Raw genomic sequence first — 6000 nt, 5'->3', positions numbered from 1 at the left:
CTGTGTATTTGAAACTCTTTATAATTCAACATGGTATCCCTTTATAGAGTTTGTGAAAGAAATGGAGGCCAATCTAACAGCTGAATTTGATTAGTTTACAAGAATGCAGTAAATGTCATTTATTTGATATATTTAGCAATATTTTCCCTCTTTAATATTTTTATTTGACAATCTATTTACATATTTTCTATTACTTACTATTTAATTAATAATGCTTATTTTATAACATTTAGGTAACATTTTGCTAAACAGCTGAGTTTTAAAAGTACAGCTAAGAGTCAGTACGTTTACATGGACAACAATAATAAGACAATACTCTGATTAAGAAACTAGCATGTAAACAGCAAACAGCATTTTTTATTACCTTAATCCGATCATACTCGAAGTAAACACGAATTGAATTAAGACATGGAGTATTCCTGTTTTTAGACACATTATCGACATGTATTACAGACATGTACACACCTTAATCACACTATGAACGTCGTGTGGGAGATTTCACCGCATTTGGGTGACAGGACACGATCACACACAGGAGTACTCAACCGTTTAACGGCAAACGAGAGCATGGCTGTGCCCGAAAACTGCGTACTTACCTGCTATATAGTAGGCGAGATGCATGTATCTCAGCTACTATATAGTAGCTAAGTACGTGGTTTGGGACGCAGCTCACGGCTTCAAGCAGTCGTCTATTTGCACGTACAGCATGACATATAATTAACCGCAGTTGAAGTGTTTGTAAAATTAAAAATAAAAACACCCCAAAACTGCATACGGTTCCATAGCGAAGACAAACTGTATGTCGATACGTGAAATTCTGGAGGGAGCGTCGGACGGCATGACGCGGGGACGTAATGACGTGTGCGGTTAATCGATCTACCTTCTATACCATGTCAAACAGGAACATGATAGGAGTATTCTAAAAGCGACTCATGTAAACACCTTAATCACAATATTGTCTTACTCAGAATAAGGTCAATAATTAGATTACTGCTGTCCATGTAAACATAATCACTGGTGATATTGGGTAGGTAGGGGTGTGTGGGGGGGGGGGGGGGATTGGGTGCATAGGATTGGGTGGTGTTTTGAATGCGTTATCTTGTTACATTCTTTGAAAAAATAAACCAATTCTTGTTAAAAAAAAAAAAAAAAAAGAAGTCATTATAACTGAAATCTAAGGGCAGTTGTAGAGGAGGTTGACGTTTATGTAAAATAAATTTAGTTGCACGCTTTAATGACTAACAGTCAAAGCGAATTGTAAAATAAACTCCAAATCTGTAATTCGTCCCTTCACAGATGCAACTACCTTTTCAGCGGGAAGAATAGTCACCACAAAATGTCAACCTTTAAGTAAGTTTTAAGTAACAGGAATGACTTATAAACAAATAGTCATGTTTATTAGTAATGAAATAACTGCCCTTAGGCCTCTATTATATCTTAGTTTAGACTAAATAGGTTAGCAAAGGAAAATATACACAATTCATGTCTGCGGTAATCAAATCACACACTACAGACGCAGTAGATGTTGAAAAACCCATTAAACTTAAAAGGAATAAACATGCATTCATTCAACAGTAACATTTCTTTGAATTTCCTGTTAGTTCAGAACAATAACACCAGTTTGTAGATTGGCGTTAAAACTGATTTATATCATAATAAAGTAGCACTTTTATATAATGTATCTGCTATGGATGGAAATTTGACTAAAGGACATTAAATTCCTTACACTTGTTGAAAAGTTCTGGAGTACAGAGACTAAATTAATGATGAATTTCTTTGAGATTAATGTACAAGCTAGTTACTGCAAAGCAAGTGTAACTAAAATGCATGGAGATTTTTGTTTTAAAACAACAGTATTCTGGTGCAAGTCTGAAATGATGTAGGTAACTAGTGCTTGTAATGAATCAGATTTTATTGGGCAGTGTATTTTTTTTTTTTTTTTCCATCATGACACAGTATCATAGGTCGTGTTGGTAAGACATCCACTACAGGCAATCGTCACATGATAACACTGTGGTTATGCAGACCAGGGAACTTTGCAGCATACAACATAGAGTCTTTAAAGATGCAGGAACAGCTTTTACAGAATCCCATTAAAACTCGGGTAATGTAGTAATATCCGTGTGACGTACACCAATTTGCTGAGAAAGGAAAACATTTCTTTTGTGCCACAACACAATACCATATTCTTTCCAAAATAGGTAATAATAATAATAAAAAAAAAACGTGTACACATATGCAACATCATGACAACAGCTCACGTTATCAACGGTGCAATAATCTCAAAAGACAGGAAGGCAAAAAGTGTGCAATGCAGTCCCAATTATCAGGCAGCAATTCTGATTTAAAAAAAAAAAAAAAACAAACAGCCCAAAAATACAAAGTGAATGCCAGCAAGTGACACATGAAGCAGCTTTTCAAGTGGAACGTCCTCTTCTTAAACGGTTCGATGCACTGGGTTAGTTACAGCCCTTTGTTTTAGAAGCCACCCATCCTTGAGGGGAGCAGCTCCTGTATCTCCAGACAGTCAGAAGAGCTTAAACAGATTTGGCAGCTCACTTTGTGACTTAGGAGTGTGGCAAACTGGGTTTAAATGTGTTCAAAATCCACACTTAGTGACTTTGGGCTGCTCATATCACTGAGATTGGAGAGTTTATGATGAGGAGCTTGCAGGCTCTTGGCACAGATTAAAGGGCAGTGTGGGAGACACACATTGATGAGTCTGTTTAAACAGAGCTGAGTTTGACCAGGCCTCTGACAGAGTCCTCGTGTAGAGAGTCCTGGCTGGCAGGGTTGTAGAAGGGCGGTGTGTGGCCGTGGTCCAGCGGGCTTGTGCAGGGAAGCATGCCTGGAGGCGAGGGGGCATCGTCAGGCGTGAGGAAGTGGTGCTGTGCCTCGTGGGCAGGAGGGCTCAGACTCTCAGCTTCACAGCTCAGACTTGGGGTGGAGGTGGGTGGTGTGGGCTGGCCGAGAGGAAGCAACGGACACGGAGCGCCTAGAGCTGGTCTCCCAGGCACCGATGACTCATCAGCCATGACTGGGGTCTCGTTCTGCAGCAACGGCGTAGTGGCAGCCTGCAAAACGAATTTGGTGCTCTGAATGCACTGGTCTTGGTCACACTGAGTAAGAGGAAAGAGAGAGAAGGTACACAAAATAAAAGGGGTGGGAGGTGAAAGATGTCATTTGATGGGATGAATAGGGGGAAAATTGGAAAGAAATTGTTATCGATCGGCGTTGAAGTGAATAAGCAGAAATAAAAGCTGTTGGTGTCATTATTTTAATACAAAACCCTTCCCTCACTCGAAAGAGCACATCTGTTTATTCAGCACAAATGAACCAATGTGTGTGAGAGATACCGAGCAGAACCTTTCTAAAACTACCATCGATCATTTTCATTAAGCGTAACAACATTAAGCGCGGGTTTGGTCGCAGGGAACAACTGATTACTCAGGGAAAACATCTGTGCTTGCTTCAGGTAGACCTTTCCAAAACAATTACAGCACAACACATTTTCACTGCAGTTACAGCACACATACAATGGCTTTTTAACGACGCGTATAACCGACATTTTAGGTACCATTATTAGATTTGGGAGGAATGATGAAAGTTTCGGAATCACAGATCGATTCCAACCATCCAGATGCTGGATGACTGAAATGTCTGTGGGAAAACGTACAGTCTGCAGCTTTAAGATCGACAAAAACAAATCATGCATCTCGTAATACGTTTCCTTTTTGCCTTAATATCCTGCTGTCTGACTTCAGAACAGAGCAGCAAAACATCTTTGATGCATCTTAGCTTCGTTGGTCCGTGCTGCCAAACAGATAAAGCAGTGAATGTTTTCTCTCTCAACAAGCATCTCCGCTACCGTTTACCACAGAGCACATGTACGTGTAGTTCATACAATTGAACGTTCATTGTCTAAGAGAAAAAATTTCTGACAGCAGCATTCCTGATAGCGGTGGTAATTTCGATTCATTCCAGTGAATCGAATCTTCTGATTCGGTCAGTGACCCTTTCCGTAAGTTCCATCGTTGCACCAAGTTTTCAAAAGACAAGTTTTAGTATTATGATTTCTTAAAAGTGGCATGTCGAAATCCAAAAAGAGAACATCTGCTGAATTTATTTTCAAGAAAGACAATTCAGTCAGTCCTGAAAAATAAATGTGGGTGTGTACATACATACACACGTATGAAGTAGTTTTCAATGCTACAATAATTGGGTAAAAATGACTGATGGCTTCTTCTTTTTTTACTCATGTATAGCTAAATATGTAAGGAATAATTGACGATGGGCTGCTCGAATATTGAATTATCTTCTATTAATTCAACGGACCGGAGTTAATTATAATGAATGAAAAATATGAGTGAGGAGATGGACGTGAAGGAGAACATTTCGTTCCCTTAAAAGCCTTGTTCGTAATATATATAAAAATGGAATGGACATGAAGCTGGGGTTTAGTACGGATTACTTCAGACATGAACACCTAATATAAGAGAAGTTACGTTCAGGCGAGGAATCAATGCCACATGATCTCATCAATACAGCGGAAAAGCGAAATGCAAAGCGCATGATGTAATTGAGAGCAAAATCTACGTTACATTGCTTTCATGATGCAAATCACTACACACTGTTTCAGTAAGATATGAGATGCTAAATTCAAGTCCATCTGAAATGCAGTTCACTCAATAGCACAATACTGTATTCCGCTCGTGTGGTGAGGTAAAGGTACAAAACTAAAAACCTCACCGCTCACCTCGTTTCAATCAGCAGTTATTTTACGAATTGTAAAATAAATCACTGTCTAATCACAGTATATGGGACTGAGAAACAACTCTGGACTGTTAATTGAACATCATACATCTTTTTTTTGGGGGGGGGGGGGGGGGGTCCGGGGGGTGTGTAAATTCGAGGAGAAGTAAACAGTGTGCTGCATCAGGTGAAGCGTGACGACGTAAGAGACAGTTGTATTATTGTCTATTGGAGAGCATGGTGCATGTGCTCAATATTTTAAATATATTATTTATATATATTTTTTAAATGTGCCACTGTGGAACAGGTCCATTAAATCTGTCTGTCCCAGTTGGTGGCATAACCAATTTCCAGACAATCATCTTACCTCGGAGGTGACCAGTCGAGAAGACATGCAGTTCTCATTTCTAACGTTGCAGGAAGTTGAGGAACCTTTGCTTGGCTTTGCGACAGAGACCCAGTCTTACATTTCTCAGTCTCATACTTGAACAGATTTCCTCTTAGTATTACTGTAGTTATTCTGAATAATGGAAATAGAGCATTCCCATGAGGCTAAGCTGTCTGTGAAACTAACTTTACAGGACGGTGATTACGTTTCATCCCGGCATTATCACATTCGGTTATTTGACTGACTTTACTGTGACTAGGATAAGACTATGAGCTCATTTTAAGAAACATGCAATGTGGTAGCTCAATCAAGAATATTTCAAAGTAACTCGGACAGATCGGTTCAATTTGGACACCAATTCAGCATCTGATGCTTTAATATCGAATCTCATTTTCTAGCATATTCTGTCATCCGTACAGTGTGCTTGAATGGATCAACCTTTTCAGGTTATTACTACACTCATTTTTATAGTAGTACGCCTATAAAGTGGTCCGATTTTGAAAATAAATACATTTAAAAATTGTTTTTCAGTGATGACATTAAGTACCACACAAATGTTACTTGAAGGTATGAAGGTCAAGGTTAAATTGCTGCACTGTCCTACAATGCTGAGTGTACTTAAATGCTTCACTTCTTTAGGTATGTTGTCAACTACAGGTACAACTTTCTATACAAGTTATACTCGATTAATTATACTTCATTACACAAGTATTACTATTATTATTATTAGCAGCAGCAGTAGTAGTAGTAGTAGTAGTATTTTGGTGTATTTTATACTTAAGTGTCATTGAAAACTGAATGTGTACACTCACTTGATTACATTTTCAAGAAATTAAAAACCCCTGCTTTTTACATTTAAC

The 6000-nt window shown here is 38.6% G+C and overlaps 1 protein-coding gene across 2 annotated transcripts in view; it reads right to left on the bottom strand.

Moving 5' to 3' along the window:
* Positions 1–1740: 1740 nt before the first annotated feature.
* Positions 1741–6000, bottom strand: part of LOC128612248 (palmitoyltransferase ZDHHC14-like) — a 56506-nt gene continuing 52246 nt past the window's right edge. The window contains exon 10 of one of the 2 annotated variants that reach the window (XM_053632200.1): positions 1741–3119. In XM_053632200.1, coding sequence (XP_053488175.1) covers positions 2727–3119 — 393 coding nt within the window. In that variant the 3' untranslated portion in view covers positions 1741–2726. The remainder of the gene's footprint in view (positions 3120–6000) is intronic. The other variant, XM_053632201.1, reaches the window with a different exon arrangement.

The sequence above is a fragment of the Ictalurus furcatus genome, chromosome 9 (assembly GCF_023375685.1).
Source record: "Ictalurus furcatus strain D&B chromosome 9, Billie_1.0, whole genome shotgun sequence".
NCBI classification, from domain to species: domain Eukaryota; kingdom Metazoa; phylum Chordata; class Actinopteri; order Siluriformes; family Ictaluridae; genus Ictalurus; species Ictalurus furcatus.
Note: the sequence above shows the minus strand (reverse complement) of the source record. Positions and strands in the feature narration are given on the sequence as shown.